This window comes from Macaca thibetana, chromosome 11 (assembly GCF_024542745.1).
Source record: "Macaca thibetana thibetana isolate TM-01 chromosome 11, ASM2454274v1, whole genome shotgun sequence".
NCBI classification, from domain to species: Eukaryota; Metazoa; Chordata; class Mammalia; order Primates; family Cercopithecidae; genus Macaca; species Macaca thibetana.
The window spans coordinates 99,197,851-99,222,622 of record NC_065588.1 but is presented as its reverse complement, the minus strand read 5'-3'; the positions used below and the strand labels follow the sequence as shown (position 1 = coordinate 99,222,622).

The window sequence follows — 24,772 nt, the reverse complement described above, 5'->3', positions numbered from 1 at the left end:
CAGGGAGGTTACCGTGTAGTGGGGGATAATTGACAATAATCATATAACCAAACAAAGATACAGCATTTTCAGATAGTGGTAAATGCCAGGAAGGAAAAATAGGATTAATGGACAGCGCTTATAGCAATGGAGAGCTCCTTTAAAGAGGGTAGTCAGGGAAAGCTTCTTGGAGGAGGTGGCATTTGAGGTAAAGCAACTTGGGCATCTTAGAAAAATCTCCCTTGATACCACATCTATTATCAGACTTTTTCTACGTGGTTTGTGGGTAAGAATCCAATTTGGGTTGTGATCTAGATGCACCTGACCAGTCCCCAGGAAAATGAGATACAAGACCGGAAGATAAGAATAGCAACAGCAACAGGGGTTAACATTTACATATAGCTTGTAATCTCTGCCACCAAGCCATTTCTTAACTCCTTTACGTGGCTTCACCCAGCTGCTGTGTATATCAACGAATTGGGCTGCTACTTCTGTGTTTAAACATCGCCAGCACTGCAAGAACAGCGAAGTGGAAAGGCACGTTCTATCCCTCTTTCTTAAGACATCTCAGTCCTACTCCTTTGAAGTTCTCTGCAAACCACAGAATGGTTTCTTCTCTCTTCCTTAGTGGGTCCTGCCTGATGTGAACTTGAGATAGATTCTTCTTGATGCATCCCCTTCTACTCTCAATTTAAAATGTTAAAAGAACTGTGTCAGGGAGGTGAAACCTGTGCACCAATAGCTCTCTCCCATCCTCTGATGATGTGTGCCATTCAACAGCTCTGCAGCCCGCGGCAGGTCTGTATTTTCTTTCTCTCCCGCACTCCCCACTCCTCCTCATCGATTTCAGCGTGTCTTCAGTCTTAACTCGGTGGTCTCCAGGCCATTGTTGAATAGGTAAGATTTGTCAGTCAATAAAGTCAATGCAGTTTTCTACCCCAGCATTCCCCTCCTCTCTCTTAAAAAAAAAAAAAAAAGAAACTAAACGAAACGAAACGAAAAGAGAGAAAGAAAGAAAGAAAGAAGGAAGGAAGGAAAGAAAGAAAGAAAGAAAGAAAGAAAGAAAGAAAGAAAGAAAGAAAGAAAGAAAGAAAGAAAGAAAGAAAGAAAGAAAGAAAGAAAGAAAGAAAGAAAGAAAGATAGGTGGGGGCTAAGACCGGGAAGAGGCTGCTATTGCTAGCCTCTGGGGTCTACATTTTGTATTTCGCTGACAGCCCAGGGCCGCTCCAAAGCCCGCCGCGCAGCCAATGGGCAGCGGTGATTTATGGAGCTGACTAACGCGCGCTGAATGCGGCCTGTCAGAGCGCTGTGAATGGCTTCCCTTCGCCGCACAAGCCCCGGCTTTGTGTTGCTAAGCGATTAGAGCAGATGTAATGAGATTTTGCCCAATCCTCGCTTTGCCCTTTCCTAGCTTCGGCAAAATTGTGTGTGTGTGTTTTTGTGAATTTTTCGAGTTTGCCTTCACATTGTGGCAAACAACGACTAACTTTGCCTCGAGTTTAACGAGACTGGATATTTCCCATTCAGAAGTGAGTAAAAGAACACCTGTCTCCACAGGAGAAGGAAAAAAAATCCCCTTTTGTGCGGGCTGAAACATTATCCTAATGTTATATTCATAGCCATAAGTGACTTGCTACACTTTCTTTGCATACCTTATCTGGAAACTTGCAAAGGAGATAAATTAAAGGAAAGAGAAATGGAGAGTGGGGGTGGAGCCCATCTCTGGTCCTCCAAATGAGAAGATAAAAATAAAAGCAGGCATCACAAAAGCATTACTTCTCTCAAGTAAGCTCTAAATTGGCCCACTGCTGGCAGAAAGTCCGATTATTTATGGCGATGAGGAATTTACTGATTTTTTTTCCTTAATTACGCTCATCTCTTTGAAAGGGACTGAAGCCTCAATGTGCATTCTATAGAGGGTCATTTAGCAAAATGACATCAGACGCTGTGGCGTGCTCCGCGCATCGTGGCTTTAAAAAATGATTATTCTGTGCCACTAAATGGTATAGATGTACCAACACAGACTAGATTTTTAACTCTGGAAGACGTGCTGGCTACCCGTTCTTTGTTGGGTTTTGTAAGATGCATTTTGCGCTCGGCTTTCCGCTTGGCTGGAGACACGCAAACTGAATCTGCAAGTAATGCAGGCGGCGAGCGAGGAGCCGGCGAGAGGCCGAGTAGGATTCTAATCACGTCCTTGCTAACTGACAAGAAGCAAGCCAGCCAAAAACCCACCAATTTCTTTTTGAATCTTGGTAATTGGGTACTTTTATACGCAGCTCACGCTATTCGGATAGAGTCACAAGCTTAGATAGACCAGTGTCTCAAAGCGACCACACATTTCTAATGCGTTTTTTTATTAAAATCTCAATCCGTTTGGAATGAATTCATATCATAGGTGCCTTTTACTTAAAATCAATGTGGCAAGTATGTGTACTGGAGAAAATGAGTAGAAAATGTGTGCCTGGAAGTGAGGGAAGAGAAACATACTCACCACTAGGAGCTTGAATGTGGAGAGGGATACCTCTCCAACCCCCATCCCAGAACCACCATTCTCCCCACCCAGACCTAGTCTCCATTATTTCATCCAGTCCTACCATAGTTTCACATGGAGAAACTCAGAATGGAGTTGAGAATTGGAAAACGGTAGAGGACCCTCTCTTTCTGGTTCACTTTTTGGGGATTTTAAATTTTGATCAAAGGATAATGCAGCCATCAATCATCATCTATTCTTTTGGTGGGCATGTACATTTGCGCACAGGATAGAAAGAAAACGTATATACATGTACACACACACACACACACACACACATTCATCATAAAGTCACCATTTGGATGGGACTGGCCGTGGCACTTATCATTGTCATTTCTGCCACTTAGCATGTTTTGCAACATTTTCTTCTCCACCCACTCTTCCCTTTGACATTTTCATAAAACTGAACTAGGGGCACCAGAGTCAAAGAAAGATTAGAGGCAGCTGATTATTTTCATTTTTAAAAAAGGAAAAAGGTTTTATTACGAAACTAGTTTGTATAAAACAGGGTTATACATATTTTTGTAAGTTTGTAATAAAACAGTAAGGAAAAAAAAAGGCAGTAAGAGGAATCTCCAAAAGGCAACCTATCAAAACCAACTGGCTGCCACTTTGAGTTTGGACAGTAGCTGCATAAACTTTGTTCTTCTTGAACAGTATTTAATAACATCATTAATACATTAACAACATTTCTATAAAGTAAGACACATTGGTGCTGAAGTACAACTGGTGGCCTCTTGATCTCACCTATGAGGAGAGTTCTTTACAAAACCACATAGGGAAAATGGCAGTTGTAAGGTGAACTACACATCTAAAATATGCAGAGGTAATAGCATTACATGTTAAAGTATCAAGATATACACATTTTAAACCATTTGTACAAAACTTCTATAAATTTTTCTCTCTCTTTCTCTCTTATGTACAAAAATATCTTAATATATCCCCAAACTGGTTAGGATAGATACAAATAGATTTTTTTATAATAAAAAAATTCACAAAAGATTGGAAGCATTCTATGATGAAAATGATAGAAAAGACAGTGTGAGGGAAGCCATGGGGTTTGGGAATCCGGCCCTGGAGGAGAAGCAGGGTTTCAAAGGGCTGAGAATAGCATAGTTTCACTGTAAACCAACGTCTACAGCTTATTGGGGTGGGGGCTACTGAGACGAAAGACACCAACTCGTTTCTAGAGGGCTAAGAACTGCACTTTGAGAGAGGGCAGGGAGGTGAAGGGACCCGAGCAAGAGCTTTCAGCTGTGCGTGTTAGAGGTGGTGGGAGTTACTATAATGCGTGTGCTGCTCCCTTCTGCCAGGAGCCCACTGCTTTTGCACACAAGCTGCATTTTGCGCGTTGACTCAGGTCCCAGTTGCTCTTCATATCTCCGTGAATGATTGGAGTGCAAAGATACTGTTGTGAGCGCTTCCCGTTTTTCTGAAAGCCATGTTTCTCAGGCATGCCTTGCTTGGTTGGCGTTGGGGTTGGTTGACTGTTTTCGTTTTTTTCTTCTTCCCTTTTCTTCTTCTTTTTCTTTTCTCCCCCTCCCAACGCCACTGACGAGAAAGCACTAAAGATGCAGGTTATGCGATCACCCTATAACATAAGGAAAATAACAGGAGAGGTTAACTTGAACGTGTAGGTTAGTGGTAGGGGGAGATGGAGGTCTGGGGAAAGAATCTGTCAGGTAGACGTCTCTTTTGACACGTCCCAGTATTCGGTTCACCAGTATCTCTGCACCTCACTACTACCCTTCACTCCTTGGAGACCTGGGCAAAGCCATTTTCAGAGGCCAGTGCTGAAACTAACAAACTAGGACTTGAAATCGACCAGCTTTCACAAATCCTTTAAATAAAAATTCCCCCATCTCCTTGGAGACATCCGCACTTCCACAGACACTCAGACGGAGGACTAAGGCAAGAATACCCCTCCCCCGCCCGCCCCAAAATGCAACCTACCTGCTTTCAAAGTCCTTTCGCACCAGGGCCTGACCAGGCCGAGCTCCTCAGAACCAGTTGGTGAAGTCGAGCAGCTCCTGCTCCTCGGGGCTGAGCGGGTCGTAAGAGCCCTCGTCCGAGGAGTAGGATGAGACCGGCGAGCCGGCCATGGAGTTCAAGTCGTTGGAGTAGTTGGGGGAGATGGTGGGCGACAGGACGCCAGCCTGGAAGGCGGCGCTCACCGCGTCATGCTCATCCAGCAGCTGCTGCAGCGCGCGAATGTACTCGACGGCAGAGCGCAGTGTCTCCACTTACTCATCTTCTTGTTGGCCGCGCCGTTGGGGACGTGCTCCCGAAGGGTGGCAAAGCCCAGGTTAACCAACTTGACGCGGTTGCGCTCGCGCTCGTTGCGGCGCGCCACGGCGGCCGGCTGCTGCTGCGGCAGGCTGTAGCCAAAGCCGCTGAAGTTGAGCCGGCGTTTGCAGCGCATCAGTTCGGGCGAAGACGAGCGCTGTCGCTTGACTTGCTTGGGCGCTGACTTGTGACCGCCCCCTGAGGGCTGGCCGTCGGCCGCCGGTCTCAGCTGCGGCGCCTGCTGCTGTTGCTGCTGCTGCTGCTGCTGCGCGCTCTGCGCGGCCGCTGCGGCTGCCGCGGCCGCCGCTGCTGCTGCGGTGGCAAAGAAACAGGCTGCGGGCGGCAGGAAGGGCTGCTGGGGCTGCGGCTGGGGCTGCGGCTGGGGCTGCTGGCCGGCGCCGCCGCTCTCCATCTTGGCAGAGCTTTCCATGCGCAGCGGCGGCCAAGGAGTCGCGGAATCAGAGCGAGCGGGGACGCGAGGTGCGGGGCGCGCGAGGGGGACACAGAGAGGACTTGGGTGCAGGAACAGAGAGGGAAAGAAGAGGAAAGATGAAGCGGGAGCCCTGAGGGAAGTTAAAAAATATATACAAAATCCCCGGGAGACTTCTTAGAGTGGGAGCAAAGAAGGTGAAAATGCTTTTTCTCCTCCCTGTACGTCGCCTCCTCCTCCCTCCCCTCCTCCCTTCGCGGGTTGGCTTCGGGAGCCTCGCGTGGCGCTCGCGTGTGAGGCTGCCGCTGGCGCCTTCTTGTTTCTAAGAAAAAAAAAAAAAAAAAAAAAAAAAGCAGAAGCAGCAGCAAAAGTCAGTGCTGAGCGCGCTCTGCCGCGTCTCGCGTTCCTCTCCTACTAAGGCTGCGCTCTCTTGCGCCGGGTCTCGGTCTCTCCAGCCGTGGCTCAGGCTGTTTTTATTATTTTGTTAACTCCCTTTCTTTCTGATTTCCTTCTTTCACTCGCCCTCCCTGGCCGGATCCCTGTCGGTGCGCCTTCCACGTTCCCTGGCCAGAAGTGAGAGAGTGCTGGGCGGCCGGAGTGCGTCCGCCTTTTCAATGGGACACCCAGCCCCACGCGCAGCCCTGGCCCCGCCTCGCCCCCCACTCCCCGCTGCTGCAGCGAGCGGCTGCAGCCCCCACTCCCCCCTCCTCTTATCTTCTCCTCCCACCCACTCCCTAAACTCCCCCTCCTCCTCTCCTCTCCCCCCTCCCGTTCCTTTCTCCCGCTCCTTGCAAACTCTCCATTCAGCTGGGTTTGTTGTTGCAGTGCGTGCGCCTGGCGCGTGCCGGACTCCCGGCTGAATAAACAGGCGGCGCGCTCGGGGCGGGCTGCAGCCGGGGGTAGTTTTAGGAAGGGGGTGGGGGGCGTCACAGGACGGACAAATGGCTCTAGGAATTGAGGTGTATAGGTGGAAAGATTGGGGGTGAAGTTCCCTTGGATTCTGCTAAGAACTTGAAGCAAAGCGCAGGGAAGGGTTTGGGCAGAAAAACTGGCACAGGAGCGGTGTCGCGGTGAGGATGGAGTGGGGCTCGACTTTTCCTGTTTTCTCCCCCTCCTCACTATTATTCTCTTCGGGTTTTTCGGTGACCCTAGAAATTGGAGCAAATTATGATTGAGGTTTAGAAACATGGGTAGGGGGTAACTCCGTCCAGGACAGTGAAAAACGGTGCTGGACTATGTGAAAACGTGGGTTCTAGTCCCAAGGCGTCCTCTCAATGCTCTGTGGCTCCTCGTAAGTGGCATCCTCTCTAAGCCTTCGCTTCCTCGTCTGCAGCCACAGAATATGGTCTCTAAAGTCCCATTCAGCTCTAAAACCTAGGATGTGTTCCCCACAACTGAGCAAGTGTATGGGGGGGCAAGGAGAAGCGCCACTGAGGAGTGGTTGTGAACCGTCCTATAGGTGGGTGTATATGGCAGGGACATCCCCCTAGGATGACCTCTGGCCCCCGTAGGATCACCCCCTACCGCCGCCCTCTACCGCCATCCCCTCCCCATAAGGATTATTTCCGGACCAGCTTGGGGGATATCATAAAGAAAGGAGTGCTCTGGGATATTCCCAGACCCTCGGAGAAGAAAGACGCCGGGCGGGGGTTGGGTGATGGCGCTTAGGGCACTGGTGGAGCTTCCTGGTTGTTCGGCGCCGCCGCGGGCACCTCGGCGGCCTTGGCGCAGCCCCCATCCCGCCCCAGGCGTGTGCCCGGCGGGCCGGTGGCAGGCGACTGGGAGCCGAGCCCGGCGGGGCCGCGTGCTGGCGCCGCGAGGGAGGGGGAGGCGCTTGCAGCCGTCGTTCGACCGCTTGGACAGCGCCTGCCCAGGCGCCCTTCCTGGGCCCTCGGCCCTGGCGCTCTCTGGCCAGAACCCTGTCCAGCTTCAGGACGTCTGGGGACGCGGCGCTGCAGAGAAAGCAGACCGAGCAACAGGCCCCATCTCTTTAAGGCTCTGGTCCGGAGAGAGGCTGGGGCGCGTATCAGGTCGCGTCTACATAGGCAGAACGAAGTGGAGGGCAATCATCCGTTTGATTTTCCAGTAGAAACAATCCGAGATCTGGATGCAAGAATGATTGTGGTGAATTATCCGGATAATTGGTTCTAATTGAACTCCCCTTTGTGGAGATGGATCTTTCTAAAGGGCCAACGGGGATGACCCAGGGAGCTGCCCTTGGTATGTGGGCTGGCTGAGTGTTCCTGGAACAATATTGATGATGGTGGGCGGTAAGGACGGGCGGCTGCCGGAGTGAATCAACTCTCTTCTCTGCCTCAGTTTCCTCTTTGCAGAATAGGTAGGCTTGAGAGGTATAGGACCAAATCGTGCCAACAGAGGTCAATTCTGTAACCTTTCCTAGCCACACAGCCTCTTCTCCCCATAGTAACCTGTAACTTGCTGGCCTCACAGGACTGGCTGAACCCCGTGGGATTCACACCTCGGGCCTTTCTCCACATCCCTGACCACAGGAAAGGCTAAGAGATCTCTGGAAGTATAGGAGGTGAGCACCCAAAAGCAGAGTCACAACACAGCCTGGGCACCCTGTGCCTCCCAGCCACAGTAAGCCTCAGATCACTTGCAGAAATAGGAATTATTCAGGCACTCCTTACTCACCTCCCACATGACCCAGCTGTGTCCGAATGCCCCATTCACTCTATTTCAGCAAAATAGTTGAGTGTCCGGGGTGAGAGTGAGAGGGAGTCTTGCAAACGTGGAATCATCTAGATGTGTTTTCTTTTACATTAAGCTGAAACATGAACCCCAAGCTCCCTACCAACTTGGACTCACTTCACAAAGGTCCGGAGTCTGAGCTCTACCACAATGGTGCCTTATAACCTTGAACAAGTCCCTCTGCCTCTACGGGCCTCAGTTTTCTGATCTGCACAGAAGGGATGTACACCAGCTAATTTTGAAACTTGTATCTAACAGCTTAGAAAATTTGCTGGTAGCCAGCACGTGTTCCCAGTTTCCTTTTCCAGGATGCATACACAGGGATCTCAATACCAGGGATGTAGAGGATGGAACCTCCTCTCCCCTCCCACACACCATGAAATGGGTGCCCAAATGGAAGTGCATTGCAGTGAAGAAGACTTGTCTTGTAGTGGCCTTACTCATTGGCCTCAGGCCAGGAGAAAAGACAGTTGATGCTAGGATCCTTCTGGCCAAAACCACCAGAACATTTGTCATTATTCTCCCTATGCCAGCCCTGAGCCTGTCCTCACTCTTCTCACCCTAGTATGCTAAGTTTTTCTTCCTTACATGCTTTGCAAAGCCTTCCAAGAACCCAGGCATTCTCCTTTCTCCACTCAAGTAAACCTGGAATTTGCACCTCAACACTGTCATGTCCACTTTCTCCTCCAACCCTAGGGTAGAACAGTCTATAATTTTTCTTTAGAGGTTTGCATTTCTATCCTTGGGGATTCTATCAAGGAGAGTTTTCCATTGATATTGGCTTCCTGGTTGTTTTCACCAGTGCGAAGCAAAAGATGGGAGGCTCAGGAACCAAAATTAGAATCCTGCCTCTGACACTGTGGCCTAGATTAGAATCCCTCCTCCCAACCTGAGAGAACTGGCCACATGTTCTGCTCCCCTAGGCCCATGGAATTCCAGATAAAGCAGGCTGATTTGACTTGGTATCCAGGCCTCATTACCTGAGAGCTGTGTGATCCTGAGACACTCTGGGTGTCTCTATTTCACCTATGCCAATAATTATAGTACCTACCTCGAAGAGTTGTGAGATTTCAATGATATGTATGTAGAGCACTCTAGCCCAGGTCTAGAGAGAAAAGGATTAATAAGGAAGTCACGCTCACACAACACACCCAGGAAAGGGTGTATGGCAGGAGCAGCCTCAGCACTTGGCTTCCTGGAACCACTTTGTGATCATTACTCCAGCCGATGGAGATCCAGTGCCACTCTGTCTCACTGCCCCAGCACCTAGGGGTGAGTAATTCCTGTCATTTTTGAGAAATGGTGGTGATGCTGGCATATTAAAGTGATGGAGATAGTAACCCAATTTTTAGACATGAACAGTAGCAAGTGAGATAAACTATAGAGATGTTCTGTGGCCTCCACATGCAAGGGGCTTCAGCCGAGCCACTGGGCTCTGCTTTCTGTGGCTCCCTTGCCACACAGTGGGCCTGATTCTGAGCAAGTCCTTAGGACTTTACTTGGCTAAGACACTTGAACAATGTCGCATTTATCTTCACATGAAAGGAGAAGTAAATAACTCACAAAAGGAGGGTTTGATACCTTCATTTGTAAATGAGGTGGTGGTACTCCCTTTGCCTGTATGTCAAGGGTGTTATGAGAATTAAATCAGATGTTGTTGGGTGATTTGCTTTGCAAGTTTCTCCATATATCAGAGATTGCCTTTTTGCTTTTTCAAATAGCAGTATTCAAACAGTGTTCTGTCTTGTCATGGGGGTGGGGGAGTGGGAAGAGCAAAGCACTGATCCCCTTTGGTGAGTGTCAACCAGAGTACAGACATTGCAGAAAGATGAGAAGGCTTCTTTTTCTCCTCCAATACAATAGGGGACTTAATTTCTGCACCTTCAGGCCCCTTTCCTATATCAGAACACTCTGGAGCTGAACCATACTTCAGATTAGACCTTATCTTCATTCAGCATCAGGATCTGTAGGGTGAGATGGCTTTCCTAGTGGCCACAGGGGTCTGCTGCCCTGAGATCAGAGACCCTGTGCCTTGAGTCTCCTGCCACCTTAATTTCCATTCACAGCTGAAGGCCAGGCCAATACCAACTTCACTCAAGCTCAAGAACTATGTATGTGCTCTTGACTGTGTGTTGTCTCTCTGTAAAAAGAAGATATGACTCATCTCTTTGAAAACCAATTTATGCTTTCTCTTTTGGGAGAGGGATTGTTATTACAAGTGAAACTAGGATTTCCACTGGACAAATAATTTAATAAAGTTGTATTTTTAACTTTAGTTAGATTCCGAATCAGGGGCAAAGGGGGTACAAGGATGAACACAAATCTTGGATTCTGGATTTTGTTACAGGATTTTAAGTGTAATCTTTGAATTTGGGGGTGACTTGAGTTCCAGAAGCAATGGATGCTTTGAGAAAAGTGAGTGTGCTTGGCATTCATAGCCAATATTCATCTTCCAGGAGCTATAATTAATACAGGGCCTCTGTCCTGCTGAGCTGTGTGCTGCTGTAAGCCTGTGCTAGACACTGCCCTATCCAGGGAAAAGAAAAGAACGTTACTGCACAATCTACTGCCTCTAAGAATACCCTACCCAAGGTAATTTCAGAAAGGATTGCTGCCTAGCCTGCGTTGACTCTGCACCAGCTTTGGAGGGCCTGCTCAGGGGGCAGAATAGCACAAACCATGTATTTGGCTTGGCTCAGCTTCCTGGTCACAGCAGCCAAGCTTGCACCTGCATTGAGGAATTCAGCCTTCTAACAAATCTATTCACTTTTTCAACATGCTTTAAAAAGAAAAAAAAAGTTTGAAAAAACAAAACAAAAAAAGCACAAACTATATTTTATTGTGGCTTTTGGGATAAGGAGGGAATGTGGGGATGGGTGAGGAGGTAATTTGCAGCCACCCTCACAAGTCCTTTTGAAGTTCTCCAAATAAGGAGAAGTAACGCTAAGTCTTTATTTTTTTCTAAAGCCCCATTTACATTATGATTAAATACCTTCCTTGGATGAGCATAAAGAAAGTCGTTAATCTATATAGCTCTCCAAAGAATCAATACATTCTAAACTTTTGTAGGATTTGTTACAGTCTATTTTGTTACAGTAGGCCAGCTCCTCTCTGTCTAGGCACATGGCTTTCCTTCCCTCCTCCTCCCCACCTCCTCCAAGAATGAAAATAAAGTAAAGGTCTTTCACGGTAAACAAAACCAGCTGATTCTTCACAGAGAACCTCTGAATAGCTGGAGAAGAAAAAAAAACTTACAATAAATGGTGCATTTTTTTCTCTGCTGGGTATAGTATTCAAGGATCAGGGCAGTATTCAAACAGAGGTCCATTTTTTGCTCAGCAAGAGAGTTTAGAAAAGAAGCGTGGAGTCCATTCAGAGCTCTCCCCCCTTCACAATCGAAGGGCTCTATGAAACCTATCTTCCATGCCTTGTCAGAGTGTTTCTGGGGACCAATTAGTGCTTTGTTGCACGGCTTCTTTGCTGAATCTTTGAGCTGCAAGAAAAAGCGCTCTTGAGTCTCCCCTTATTTTGACCATTTCAGTCATTACTCAGTGTAATAATTAATATGACAACTGGACGCTGGAGTTTGTATAGAAACACCTCAGCTACAGGAGCAAGTGTGCAGTGGGTGGTAACGAGCCGCACATCAGCCAGAGAAGCCACACACACAAAAAAAGGAATGAATGGCAAGAGAGAAAGAGAAGGAATAAAGATAAAATAGTTGGCACAACGCAGGGGAACATAAAACAGACTCAAATGAGGAGGGGGAGGGGGAAGCGGGGACAATTAGAAGGGGAGGGGAAAAAACGCCCTACAGAGGTTAACTTATTTTGAAACTGTTTTCTGAATAGAACCGTGGTAGTGAGTGACCGGATTTCAGCCCATCAAATCTCCTACCCCCACTTTGTGGATCCTCTTGGAACGTGGGGGTGGGGGAAGAAGGCTCCAGCAAACTTTAGGTTCTCCCCAGGGTTCTTCTGGAAAGTGTACTCAACATGCTACTCAACCCAATTCCCAGGCCCTTTGCAACGGGTTTGGCCTCTGTTTTTATTTTTGCAAAAAGTCTGTTCCTCTTGGCTCCAACTTCGGTCTTTGGAGTTGTCAATGGAGAAATTAGGGTGCTATGTAGATTCGCCAGGCGAGTGCAGTACTACTAGGGGATGAATGTTGGTGAGAAGCCATTCCAGACAGACCCCCAACAACTCTGCTTCGTTGACCCTCAGAACAGTGCCCCGTGGGGCTCCTGAGTCGTGAGGGGTCTCCCTGGTAGCGCGCAGCCGGACCAGGAGCTGTGCCCCGGCCCCCGTGCGGTGCCCAGCTCTGCAGGTTCCCGAAAGTGAGCCCCGGGGTGGAGTTGCAACCCGCTCCGTGACGGCATAATAAATAATTAGAGGGTTTAAGCGTGTTAGCCACAGCTCATGCTAATGAGCCAGATAAGGGTTCACGCTAACCCGAAGTGACAGTTTGCATATAGGAGGGAAAAAGAAAAAATCCTGCTTCCCCCTACCCTCCACGCACAAACTTGATTACTCCTTCTCAAATTCATGTCCCCAAATCCCTTCCCCCATTCCTCTGACTTCCCTTTTCTCACATGCCCCCACTTCAGCCACACAACACACACACTATCCGTTTTTGACCCTTCCTTTGCCTTTCAACGGGCCCGACGGCACTGTGACGTCACAAAACCCCTGAGTGCCTATATCTGACCTGCGCGGAAAGTTCGTTCTCAGCGCGTCCTGGCCAGTCTCAGCCCCCAAGCGGGTGGAACACACCAAGGGTCTCATCCTCAAGGAAGGGCTTTAACGCTCAGGGTCAGGGACCTCTGAGAGCTCTTGGGGGCTTGCGCGCCCTTGGATGCTCTTGCGTTCAACAGGGCGAGGGGACTACCTGCTTGGGCGAGGAAGGCAGGCGCCTAGAGCCTTGGAGCTCCTGAAACGTTCCTGCCGCCTCCGGAAAGCAAGGGCAGTTTACCGAAGTGACTGAGGTCAGTCGTGTGTCCCCATTGTGTGGCCACGTGTCCTGTGTCCATCACCACCTCCCCAAAGTCCAAGCTCAGCCCGACTCCTTGCGGTGCGGCCTGGGAATGCTCTGGCCTATAAATCAGCTTCGTGGCTGGAGCTGTCTCCACCACCGGGGCAAACCTGGACGCTGGCCCCGAGGGCAAAGGGAAAGTGTACTCCTAACAGATTCAGGAGGAAGCAGCCGCAGCCCGAGCGCAGCATCTGCCAGGGAAACTGTGCGCCCCAGGTCAGCTAGTTAACTATTTCATCCCTCCCCACCACTCTTCCCCAGGCCAAGTATTTGCAAAACGGGCAGGGACCAGTAACTGATTTTCAGTCCTTTGGAGAGGAAGAGGAAGAGAGAGGAAGAAAAGGATTTCTAATAGTAGATAGTCACCGTCATGGACTGTTTAGGAAACAGCAACAAAGACAAGATTAAATAAGTTGATGTTTGTAAAATGCTGACAATGGTGCACATAGTAAACACTGGATATGTGTTGAACAAGTACAAACAGACAGGAATAGATAACATGAGGTATATGCTAATCACCTAAGATGTTAGAAAATACTGTTTAGATCTGAAAATGATCAAGGTTGACATGGTCATTGATTCATCAAATAACTATGAAACATAATCAGAGGGGAATAAGACTCAATGAGTGCCTTCAATAAATTTGTGACTTAGTAGACATTAAAGGAGATGTATAAGAAAGTCCATTAAAACATGCAGTGGGGGCAGCCATGGAGAATGTTCTTCCCCGTGCTCCCTTCTTTTTGAACTCCCACCCTCCTGCATCTGCCAGACTACCCCCAAATAAACACACAATCTAGGAAAAAGTGCCGGACTTGTTATGCAAACACATCCTAATGTCATCCAGCCCCTCTTGCCCAACCAGATGGTCACCCCAAGCTTCTCCTATGTAACAATTCATGAGCAGACACTAATGATTTCAACATACGCACACCCTTTGCCACACGTTACTGTTAGGTGCAGTGAAAAGGCAAGTCACTTGAGACAAATCCCAGAAGATCCTGGAACTTTCTAGCGCTGTGACCTCTGGAAAGTTGCTCATCCTCTCTCAGGCTCTATAAAATGAGGGGGTTGAGTAAGATGCCTCCCCTCTGACTAAATAGAGAATACAGGTGTGGACCACATAATCCTCTAGTGGCAACCATTCTTTGAACAGACAAACTTGTTTTGCTGTTCTTCTCCCACTGCCCTTCCACCACAAGAACCTTCAGGGGGCAAATGATGTCATCAGTGAGACCAGTCCTTGCTGGTGCCAGGATTATGGCTTTTTGTAGCCAGAAGGCAATGTCATGGGGTCAGCATGACTTTAGCCCTAGGGACCAGGGCAAGAGATCGGCCATCGACACATCAGGATGCACATGCAAACAGATGAAACTCACCATTGTCGCCGACAGCATTGCTTGGAAAATAGGTTTCTCCTCTACTCCTGGGCAGTTTTGGGTCTGGAAATTGGGATCCCGAGAAGCTGTAATTTCTGCCAGTTGTGTGGGTCGTTCGCCACCTGCCGGTTGTTTCTCAAACTGCAGCTGGGACTGTGAACATTTGCAACTTGATTCATTCAGGACTACTGGATTCTATTCTGTTAATTCTTCTCCATACAATTTGGTGCAACCATAGAGCATTGTGCGGACTGAATGACGTTCTCCCCTGATACTCCCATTAGAGATATCTGAGATGTTTGTTAATATTCAGATTCTGAAGCTTTATCCCAGATCCACCAAATCAGAATCTGGCAAATCGGCTCTTTTAACAAGCTACTTGGTAGTCCTTTTGTATACTAAAGATAAAGAACTATTTCTCTAGAGGTATTCGGGGTGATAAGACAGTCTCCATTACTCAGACTCATGAAGAACTAATATCTTCTGATAAAGAAGTTAAACTAGTCATGTAAATATATTAATACTTTATTTGGGTAAGAGGATGCCCTAGTGACTTGAATGGGAGGAGAGGCTCAGTAAGTTATTACAAAGATGGCCTCTGATACAGGCCCTGAAGAATGGTCAGAAACTTGCAGGGGGAAGAAAAGAGCCACAGGAACAACGTACCCAGCCCCGGAGCCTTTCGCTTCCTTGGCTTTCTCCACTCCAGTAGCCTTAACCTCCATTCCTCTTCAGTCACCCCTTTCAAGGCTGCATCTTGGGCTTTGCCTTTATTCAGAAGAGCCCCACTTTGGAAATCTTAACTTTCCATTCCGACTGTGTAGCTTCATCCTCTGATTCTTCCTTATCCTCACTTCTGCCCTGCCTCTCTCCAACCTCCTTTCCTGAGCTCTATTTCTTCCCAATCTGGTCACCCCCAACTCAGGCAAGCTTGATTGATTAACTCATAAACCTATAACTTATAAAATGCTTACCTTCCCATCCTAAAAGAAAGCTGATACACTCTTTGACCTTGTGACCACCTTTAGCTCTCTGCCAAATTTTTTGAACATTAGTCGACACCCACAGTTTCATTTATCTCCCGCTCTTCCCTCTGGAGTGCCCAGAGTGTGTCTGTGGGAGTCTTTCTGGATGAGGTGGGCTGAGTAAAGATTGTGGGTAGGCCTGATCCAATCTGTTGAGGGACTGAGGATGAGTGAAGGAGAACTTACCCTCTCTGACTGTCTTAGAGGTGGGGCAGCAGTCTTCTCCTAACTTTGGACTCAGACTCATACTGGAACTGTAGTCTGGGTCCACAGTTTGTCAACTGCAGATCTTGGGACTCCTCAGCCTCCATAACCACCTGAGCTAATTTCTTGAAATACATGTCCATCTACATCTAATCTCTTACTGGTTCTGTTTCTCTGGAGAACCCAGACTAATACACTCACCCCTGACTCTATTCTGCTACATATAATGGATACATCAGGTCCTACTTTACTTGATCATCTCAATGCATCTGGCCCTGTTGATCACTCATCTCTTCTTGAGATTCTCTCCTCCTTTGACTACCATGGTTCTCATCCTTCTGATCCTTTGTTTCTCAGTACTTAGTTTTTTTTTAGTTTCTCACCCCCAGTGTCAAGTTTCTTATTGACATATGCTGCCCTTAGAGTTTAGCTTCCACCTCTTCTGCTGATGACTCTCAAATTCTTGGTTCTGGACTGACCTCCCTGGGATCTGAAACTAGTGTGACCAACATTGCTACTGGAGTATTCCATGGGTGTATCAAGGGCAACATATTTGAAACCGAGCTCATCATGCTTACTCCCTCAACTAGTTCCCTCTTTTTGTGTTCTGTATTTCAGGGCTTAGCACCACCTGCCCACACAGCCAAACCAAAATCCTGGGGTCATGCCACACTCTCACCACTCTCTCACAGCCACTCCACAACCACCAAGTCTTAACAATTATACACATGCACAGATACAGACACACACATATACACACACATACACAGACACATAGTATGTATATAATATAAACAAATGTACATAATGAAAACTCCATCTGAATTTAAATCATTTTCTTCCTCCCTATTACTATATCATTGCTTTACTTCAGTATTGTCCCAGCTGGTAATCATGCTTTTAGTTTAATCTCCCTCAAATACCTTTTCTTCACTGCCACCAGAATGATCTAACTAAATGTCACAGTCACACGTATAAAAGGCATCAGAATGTAAATAAATGGACCTTTATATTACAGCCCCAGACAAAGTGATCTTTACAAAGTATCACATACCCTATTGCTCCTCTACAAAACCTTTCAGAAAAGGATGGCTGAATAGAAGCCTTCACCTATCATTCTCCCCACAGGAACACCAGATTGTGTGACTATCCACACAAAAAAAGCATCTTCATAAGAACCAAAAATCAGGTGAGCGATCACATTACAGGATTTTTGTTTTATATCACTGAAAGGGACACCAAAGAGGGTAGAAAAGACAGTCTTGAATTGCGGATGCAACTCCTCCCCCATCACCCCAACACTCCAGCAGCAGTGGCCGCATGGCTTGGAGAGAGAATCTCTGTGCTTTGGTAAGGGACAGCAAAGGGATTGTGGGACTTGGCATTGGAACTCAGTTCTGCCCTGCCACAGTGGAAAGCAACATCAGGCAGAACTCAGTCAGCACCTACAGAGGGAGTATTTAGACCGGGCCTAGCCAGAGGAGAACTGTCCATCCTAGTGTTCAAAAGTTTAGTTCCTATAAGTCTCAGTAACATGGGCTAAACAGCTCTTGGATACTAAATAAACTTGAAAGGCAGTCTAGGCCACAAAGACTGCAATTCCCAGGCAAGTCCTGATGCTATGCTGGGCTCAGAGCCAGTGGACTTGCAGGACACATGACCTAGTGAATCCCCAGCCAGAGTGGTCAAGCGAGTGCTTGTCTCACCCATCCTGCAACCCTTGGCAGCACAGCTCACAGCTCCAGGAGAGACCCCTTCACTCTGTTTGAGGAGAGGGAGGAATAAAGAGGGCTTTGTCTTGCAACTTGAATATTAGCTCAGCCACAGTAGAATAGAGTACTGGGCAGAGTCCTGAGGCCTCTATTCCAGGCTCTAGCTCCCAGACAACATTTCTAGACACACCCTGGGACAGAAGAGACCCCACTGCCTTGAAGTGAAAGACCCAGTCATGGAAAGAACCCCTGGGCCCTGAATAATGAGCAACAGCAACCAGGTAGTATATTCCATGGTCCTTGGGTTAGATTCAGACATGCTGGCTTCACGTGTGACCCAGCATATTCCTAGCTGTGGTGTCAATGAGGAGAGACTCCCTCTGCTTGAGAAACAGAGGGGGAAGAATAAAGGGGACTTAGTCTTGGAGCTTGGGTATGAGGTTGGCCGCAGTGGGGTAAAGTAGCAGGCAGGCTCTTGGGTTCCCAATTTCAGGCCTTAGCTCTTGGATGGCATTTCTGGACTGCCCTGGGCCAGAGGGGGCCCACTCCTCTAAAGAGAGAGTCTCAGACCTTGTAGCATTCACCACAAGCTGCCCAAAGAGCCCTTAGCCCTTGAGTGAAGATCAGTGATAGCCTGGCAGTACTCCCTGTGGGCCTGGGGCAGTGGTAGCCAGGGTGAGAAACCCCTCTGCTTGTGGAAAGGGGAAGGAAGAATGGGAAGAACTTTGTCTTGTGGCTTGGGTGCCAGCTCAGCCACAGTAAAAGAGATCACCAGGTAGGTTCCTAAGGTTTCCAAACTCCAGGGTCTGGCACTTGAATGTTGAAGAGTTAGTTGTTTAATATCCTTCTTGCAGTATGGGCTTCCATCTCTGGACAAGCCTGGGGCTGGGAAGAACATGTCATCACTCTGGCTGGCTTTACCACCTACTGATTGTAGAGCCCTAGGGCCTTGAGTGAACATAGGTAGTAGCCAGGCAGTAGTTGCCACAGGTCTTGGGCTAGATCCAGTGCTGTGCTGGCTTCAGATCTGACCCAATGAAGTCCTAGTGGTGGTGACCACAGGGGTGCTTGTGTCACTGCTCTGCTCCCCCAGCTCCAGACAGCTCAGCACAGAGTGAGAGACTCTACTGGTCTGGGAGGAAGTAAGGAAAAATAACAAGAGTCTCTGCCTGGTAATTCAGATAATTCTTCCAGACCTTATCCAACACCACCAAGGTGGTACCTCTGTAAGCTTGCAAGCTCCACAGTATTACTTGGTTTGGAGTTTCCCCTACTGCAAATACAACTGCAGTGACCAAAAACTTAGATTACCATATCCAAATTTATTAGAATATCTGGAAATCCTTTCCAAAAAGGACTACTACAAACAAGCCCAGATGATGAGAACTATATGAAACACCTAAGTCTTCAATGCCCAGACAACAATGAACTAGATGGTCAAGTATCAAGACCATCTAGACAAACATGACCTCACCAAATGAACTAAATAAGACACCCAGGAACCAATGCTGAAGAGACAGATATGTGACCTTTCAGATAGGGAAGTCAGAATAGCTGCTTTGAGGAAACTCAACATAATTCAAGATAACATAGAGAAGGAATTCAGAATTTTATTGGTTAAATTTAACAGAATTTGAAATAATTAAAAAGAATTAAGCAGAAATTCTGAAGCTGAAAAGTGCAATAGACATACTGAAGAATGTATTACAGTCATAAGGTAATTGACAAAGCAGAGGAAAGAATTAGTGAGCTTGAAGACAGACTATTTGAAAATACACAAAGGAGACAGAAGAGTAAAAAAGAATGAAGCATGCCTACAAGATCTAGAAAATAGCCTTAAAAGAGCAAACCTAAGAGTTGTTGACCTTAAAGAGAAGGTAGAGAGAGAGAGATGGCGGTAGAAAGTTTTTCAAAGTTTAATAGCAGAACTTGCTGAACCTAAAGAACAATATCGATATTCAAGTACAAGAAGATTATAGAACACTAAGCAGATTTAACCCAGTTAGGACTACCTGAAGACATTTAATAATCAAAAAAGGTCAAGGATAAAGGAAGGATTCTAAAAGCAGCAAAAGAAAAGAAACAAATAATGTACAATGGATCTCCAATATATCTGACAGTAGACTTTTCAGTGGAAACCTTATAGGAGGCATGGAGAGAGTAGTATGACATATTTAAAGTGCTGAAGGGAAAAAACTGTTTTTTCTTTCCAACTTTTATTTTAGGTTCAGGGAATACATGTACAGGTTTGTTACATGGGTAAATTGTATATCACAGGGGTTTGGTGTACCAATTATTTTGTCACCCAGGTAGTGAACATAGTATCTGATAGGTAATTTTTCAATCTTCACCCTTCTCCCACCCTCCAACCTCAAGTAGGACTCAGTATCTATTTTTCTGTTTTTTTGGCGTGTGTCTATCTTCACTCAATGTTTATTTGATTTTCTATTCTTGCATGAATTCACTTAGAATAATGGCCTCCAGCTCTATCCATGTTGCCACAAATGACATGATTTCATTCATTTTTATGGCATAGTATTCCATGATGTATATGTCCTACATTTTCTTTATCCAGTCTACCATTGATGGGCATCTAGGTTGATTACATGTCTTTGCTATTGTGAATAATGCTGCAGCAAACATGTGCATGTGTGTATCTTTATGGTAGAATGATTTATATTCCTTTGGGTATATAATATAATGCTGGGTCAAATCGTAGTTCTGTTTTAAGTCCTTTGAGACATCTCCAAACAGCTTTCCACAGTGGCTAAACTAATTTAATTTCCCATCAGCAGTGTATAAACATCTCCCTTTCTCCACAACCTCACCAACATCTGCTACATTTTTACTTTTCCATGATCGCTGTTCTGATTAGTGTGGATGATATCTCACTATGATTTTGATTTGCATTTCTCTAATGATTAGTGATGTTGAGCATTTTCTCATACGCTTGTTTGGTGTGTGTATGTCTTCTCTCGAGAAATGTCTGTTCATGTCATTTGCTCATTTTTAATGGGGTTGTTTGTTTTTCGTTTATTAGTTTAAGTTCCTCATAGAATCTTAATATTAGACCTTTGTTGGATGCATAGTTTGCAAATATTTTCTCCCATTTTGTAGGTCTTCTCTTTTCTCTATTGATAGTTTATTTTGCTGTGCAGAAACTCTTTAGTTTAATTAAGTCCCACTTGTCAATTTTTTCTTTTTGTTATAATTGATTTTGGAATTTTCTTCATGAAATTTTTGCCAGGGCTGATGTCCAGATTGGTATTTCCTAGGTTTTCTTCTAGGGTTCTTAAAGCGTTAGGTTTTATAAGTTTTAGGTTTTTAAAGTTTTAGGCCTTTCAATCATCTTGAGTTGACTTTTGTATATGGTGAAAGGAAGTACAGTTTCAGTCTTCAGCATATGGCTAGTCCTCTATCCCAGCGCCATTTATTGAATAGGCAGTCCTTTTCCAATTGCTTATTATTGTCGACTTTGTTCAAAATCAGGTAATTATAGGTGTGCAGCTTTATTTCTGAGTTCTCTAATCTGTTCCATTGGTCTATGTGTCTGTTTTTGTAACAGTACTATGCTGTTTTGGTTACTTTAGCCTTGCAGTGTGGTTTGAAGTTGGATAGTGTGATGCCTCTGAATTTGTTCTTTTTGCTTAGGATTGTTTTGAATACCTGGGCTGTTTTTTGGTTTCATATGAATTTTAGAATGGTATCTTCTTATTCTGTGAAAAAAAATGCCATTAGTAGTTTCATGGAAATAGCAATGAATTTATAAACTGTTTTGGGTAGTATGGCCATTTTACCAATGTTAATTATTCCTACCCATGAGCATGGAATGTTTTTCCATTTGCTTGCATTGTGCCTGATTTCTTTCAGCAGTGAGATTTGTAATTCTCATTGTAGAGCCCTTTCACCTCCTTGGTTAGCTGTATTCTCAGGTATTTTATTATTTTTGTGACTATTGTAAATGCGATTGTGTTCTTAATTTGACTCCCAGCTTGGATGTTACTGTGTACAGAAATACTACTAACTTTTATACATTGATTTTTTTTTTATTCTGAAACTTTGATGAAGTTGTTTATCAGATCTAGAAGCCTTAGGGCAGATACAATGGGGTTTTCTAGGTATAGAATCATAACATCTATGAAGAGAGATAGTTTGACTTCCTGTCCTATTTGGATGCCTTTTATTTCTTTCTCTTGCCTGATTACTCTGGCTAGGACTTCTAGTACTACGTTGAATAGGAGTGGTGAGAGTTGGCATCCTTGTCTTATTCCAATTCTCAAGCTTCCATCTTTTGCTGTTCAGTATGATGTTGGCTGAGGGTTCGTCCTAGATGGCTCTTACTATTTTGAGGTGCGTTCCTTAGATGCCTAGTTTGTTGAGGGTTTTTAACATGAAGGGATGTTGAGTTTTATCAAAAGCCTTTTCTGCATCTATTGAGAAGATCATGTGGTTTTTGTTTTTAGTCCTGTTTTTGTGATAAATCACATTTATTGACTTTCCTATGTTGAATCAACATGGCATCCCAGAAATATAGTTTACTTGATCACTGTGGATTTGCTTTGTGATAGTTCCCCACTACTTTTGTATGATTTTCTAAGTCTTTTTGTAGACCTCTAAGAATTTATGAATCTGGGTGCTCCAATGTGGGGTGCATATATAGTTAGGACAGTTAAGTCTTCTCATTGAATTGAACTCTGTATTATTATGTGATGCTCTACTTCATTATTTTTTATTATTGTTGGTTTAAAGTCTGTTTTGCCTGAAGTAACAATAGAAACCCCTGCTATTTTTTTGTTTTCCATTTGCTTGATAGATCTTTCTCCATCTTTTTACTTTTAGCCTATGGATGTCATTCATGTCAGATGGTTCTCTTGAAGACAGCATATAGTTTGGTCTTGCTTCTGTATCCAGCTTGCTACTCTGTGTCTTTTAATTGGGAGGATTTATCCCACTTACATGCTAGTTTAATATGGGAATATTCAGATTTGATCCTATCACTGTGTTATTAGCTGGTTGTTATGTAAATTGTGTATTTGCTTTACAGTGTCAATGACCTATGTACTTATTGTTGTGGCCAGTAGTGGTTTTTGTTTCCATGTTTAGCACTCGTTAAAGATTTATTATAAGGCAGGTTTGGTGGTAATGCATTTCATTAGCATTTGCTTGTCTGAAAAGAGTTTTATTTCTCCTTTACTTTTGAAGCTTAGTTTGTCTGGATATAAAATTCTTTGTTGGAATTTATTTTCATTAGGAATGCTGAATATAGGTCCCCAATCTCTTCTGGTTTGTAGGGCTTCTGCTGAAATGTCAGCTGTTATCCTGATAGGGTTTCCTTTGCAGGTGACCTGCCCTTTCTTCTCTAGCTGCTTTAATATATATTTTTCCACACTGACCTTAGAGATTCTGATGACTATGTGTCCTGGGGTGGTCATCTTGTATAGTATATCAGAGGTTCTTTGAATTTTCTGAATATGAATGTCTACCTCTCTAGCAAGATTGGGAAAATTTTTGTGGACAGTATTTTCAAATACGTTTCCCAAGTTGCTTGCTCTCTCTTCCTCTCTTTCAGTGATGCCAGTGACTCATAGGTTAGGTCTTTTTACATAATCCCACATTTCACAGAGGTTTTGTTTATTTTAAAAAATTTGCTTTCCTTTGTCTTTGTCTCACTGAACTAATTCAAAGAACAAGTCTTTGAGCTCTGAATTCTTTCCTCAGCTCGTTTGATTCTGCTGTTAATACTGTGTTATGAAATTCTTGTAGTGAGTCATTCAGCTCTATTAGATCAGTTTGGTTCTTTCTTAAAATGAAAATTTTGCCTTTCATCTCTTGAATCAGTTTACTGAATTTTTAAAATTCCTTGAGTTGGGTTTCAGCTTTCTCTTGAATCTCTACAATATTCATTGCCATCTAGATTCTGAATTCTATGTCTGTCATTTCAGCCATTTCATTCTCCTTAAGAAATATCACTGGAAAGCTAATGTGGTCTTTTGAAGATGAGAAGCTTTGGCTTTTAGAATTGTCAGAGTTGTCATGCTGGTTCTTTCTCATCTGTGTGTGATGACGTTCTTTAACTGTGGTGTCATTTGAGCAGTCGGTTGGCTTCATTTCTAGATGTTTTCAGAGGGCCAGGCTTTGTGCAGGGTCTGTCTTTGTGGCTAAATTCTTTCCCATGGTTTCACAGTGGGGTGTATTAGCAAACTATTTTTGCTGTTGTAGTTTCAGCTGCAACTCAGTAGATGGCACTTAAACATAAGGGCCATTAGACAGGCTCTCACTCAATTTCATGGCTCCTCTGTATTTCCTCCTGCTTGCCTCCACCCTCTCAGTGCTCTGACAGTGTGGGCTCCTCTTCCAGTCAAATGCTGGCCACAGATCTTGGCTTGGCACTCCCAGGTTGCACACTGCAGCCCTGGGGCAAGCTTGGGCTTTTGTTTCCTCCCTAGCTTAAGGTCTGCAGGGGCAAAGACCTTGGCAGTGGCAATGGCAGGCCTGTCACTTATATCTGGGAGCTCCACCCCAGAGAAATGCAGAACCACTGCCAGTTGGAATAATCACTTACAGGTGGGGTGGCTGCTTTGTAGTCCCAAATTGGGGGCCCTGCATGGTGAAGAACAGCAGGGAGTCAGGGTCTCACAGTGAAGAGAGACTGGGCTCCTGTCTGCATGGAAACTGCATGATGGAGCTGTGAGCAAAACGATCAGGGTCTTTGTTCACTCCCCAGCCCAAGAGCAGCAACGGCAGGTATCATGGCAGTGGTAGTGCCAGAAGGGTTGTCAGTTGCTTTTGGGAGCTCTGCCCTGGAGAAACACAGAGCTGTTGCCAATGGGAACATTTAGCTAAGGGTGGGACAGCTGTGTTGCAGGCCCAAGCCAGGGGACCCTGCTGGGTGAAGAGCAAGGTGTATAGAGGGCTCTTGGGGAAGACAGTCTGGCCTCTTTTCCATAGGTCTTCTGTGGTGTGCTGGAAATGTGAGTAAAGCACTCAGGTTCTTTGTTGTTCCTTTTTCAGCCAGAAGGCAGCAGTGGCAATGGCAGAGAGGCTGTCAGTTGCTTGGGTGTACTCTACTTGAGAAAGACACAGGGCTGTCAGTGGAAATGTTCAGTTGGAGGTGGGATACTTACTCTGCAGGCCCAAGTGGGGGTTTCTGCCTGATGAAGCGCAGGGTGTCAGGAGCTCACAGGGAAGAGAGACTGGGCTCCGCTCTGTATGGTGGCTGAGGCATGTTGGACATGTGAGCAAAGCAATCAGGGTCTTTGTGTGTTCCCAGCCCAAGGGCAGAAAGAGTTGATATGCTGCCATGGCAATGGTAGAGAGCCCATTAGTTATCTCTGGATATTCTACCTCACAGAAATGCACAGCCACCGCCAACTGAAGTAAGAAGGTGGCTGTGGTGGGAGCTCAGGTTGGGAGGCCCTGCTGAGTGAAGTGTAACAGGAGCAGGGACCAGTGTTAAGAATAATCTGGCTCGTTTTCTGTAT

General features: G+C 45.7%; 1 protein-coding gene across 1 annotated transcript; it reads right to left on the bottom strand.

The window, feature by feature from the left end:
• Nucleotides 1-4,032: 4,032 nt before the first annotated feature.
• Nucleotides 4,033-5,839, bottom strand: ASCL1 (achaete-scute family bHLH transcription factor 1). The gene is given in 3 exon segments (XM_050746821.1): nucleotides 4,033-4,103; nucleotides 4,466-4,754; nucleotides 4,757-5,839. Coding segments are annotated over 2 exon segments (714 nt in total). The 5' UTR covers nucleotides 5,229-5,839; the 3' UTR covers nucleotides 4,033-4,103; nucleotides 4,466-4,512.
• Nucleotides 5,840-24,772: the final 18,933 nt, after the last annotated feature.